Source organism: Buceros rhinoceros, unplaced genomic scaffold (genome assembly GCF_000710305.1).
Source record: "Buceros rhinoceros silvestris isolate BGI_N320 unplaced genomic scaffold, ASM71030v1 scaffold38174, whole genome shotgun sequence".
In the NCBI taxonomy this organism is placed as follows: domain Eukaryota; kingdom Metazoa; phylum Chordata; class Aves; order Bucerotiformes; family Bucerotidae; genus Buceros; species Buceros rhinoceros.
Window position 1 is genome coordinate 469 of NW_010409508.1, and position 1,494 is coordinate 1,962.

Genomic DNA, 1,494 nt, shown 5'->3' on the forward strand with positions numbered 1-1,494 from the left:
GCAGTCTGCTGGAAGAGAATACTGGTATAAAGGTTTTACTTTAAAATCTTACCAGAAAGCCTGATTCACAAATGGTGCTGGAATTTTGTTTTTCTTTCTTTCTTTTTTCTGTTTCCTTTGGGGTTTGTTTGGTTTGGTCTTGGTGGTTTGTTTTGGTTTTTTTTCTTTTAAACCAAGGGTTTTATGTGTGTTAACCAGCCTGTTGGAGCTCCCAGTGCAAATGAGATGAGGCTTGAACACTTCCGCTTGTAAAAACCTGCAGGCTCCTGCTGCCAGGTCCTGAATTTCTGTATCCTGCTGGGAGACCTTGTGGACCCCAGAGGGGGAGGTTTGCTGAGTACTAACACTGCGGAAAGATCTTTGAGTTTAGTTGTGGTTTTTCTCTCCCCCGGTGGGTCTCAGCAGCTGCACAGAGGCAGGTGGGTGTTTTTCACAGCTGTGTAGACATAGGTCGGTGTTCTACGAAAGGCTTGTTCCAGCGAGACCTCTGGGTGGTGGTGTGGTAAATCTGGGGTGTTCAGCCACCCCATGGCCTGTCCTTCTCCCTCCGCCCCTACACAGAGCCAGTTCGTTCCTGCGCTGCTGGAGGCTTAGTTTTCCTGTGTGACTGATTCACTGTCCCTGAGAGTCCTCCCATTACGGCTCTGGTATCGAAGTTAATCCTCTTGTGATCTTTTCAAAGAGGTACCCCTGCCTTTGTCCCGCTCCTCTTTTCCTCCCTTATCAAAGCCTGGGTTGTTTCTGTCCTCCCTGCTCCACCTTTGTTTCCAGTGTCTGTTCTTCGCTGGCTCTTTAAACTGTCCTGGCTTCCTTTCACCCCCACTCGAGCACCGGTCAGGCCACTTCTGAAACACTCTTTTTCATGGTGAATGAAGTGAACTTCAACATGCACTGCTCAAATAATGCCGCTTTCTGTTTTTTCTCCAAACGTCACTTTCCTGCCCACCTCTGATATTGCAAGTGCTGTGAAACAGGGGACGTCTCTTGGTGTCTGGAAGGTCTGGCACATGATGGCTTCTGCGGCCGACGGCTGTTAACCATACAGAGACTCCTGCCCGTGCTGTCTGAGAACAGAGCTGTACTTTGCCAAACTGTTTTAAGAAGTTGGATTTAATGTGATTGTAACTGCTCTGCTTTCTTTTTTTAAACTGTGCCTCGCTCTTCTTTCCATCCCTAGACAACAAAGTTTACGAATGCCTTGGATATACCCATGGAGTTTGTCAAAAAGAACGTGAAATTGCGGGGACGGTTACATCACGTAACGGAGAACGGCTTGGAGGTTGAACACATTCCCATCACCATCCCCTTCCTTACGGCCATCCAGAGAAAATGTGAGTGGAAAGAGGTGAAGACGAAGGGTAGGGCAAGACCTTGTTGTTCTCAATGTGGCTACGCAGAGGGTTGGAGGGGTGAAGGTACAGCTCGGGCTCTGCCTTTTGGTCTTTCCCTGCTGTACAGGTGGGCAGCGGGGGGATAAAAGACTGTGCGAAGAGC

The 1,494-nt window shown here is 48.7% G+C and overlaps 1 protein-coding gene across 1 annotated transcript in view; it reads left to right on the top strand.

Annotated features, from left to right (window-relative positions):
* Positions 1–1,177: 1,177 nt before the first annotated feature.
* Positions 1,178–1,494, top strand: part of LOC104492673 (chromosome unknown open reading frame, human C3orf33) — a gene marked incomplete at both ends in the record, with an annotated part of 1,503 nt that continues 1,186 nt past the window's right edge. The window contains one exon of the mRNA XM_010135258.1: positions 1,178–1,345. Within this exon, the coding sequence (XP_010133560.1) occupies positions 1,178–1,345 (168 nt within the window). The remainder of the gene's footprint in view (positions 1,346–1,494) is intronic.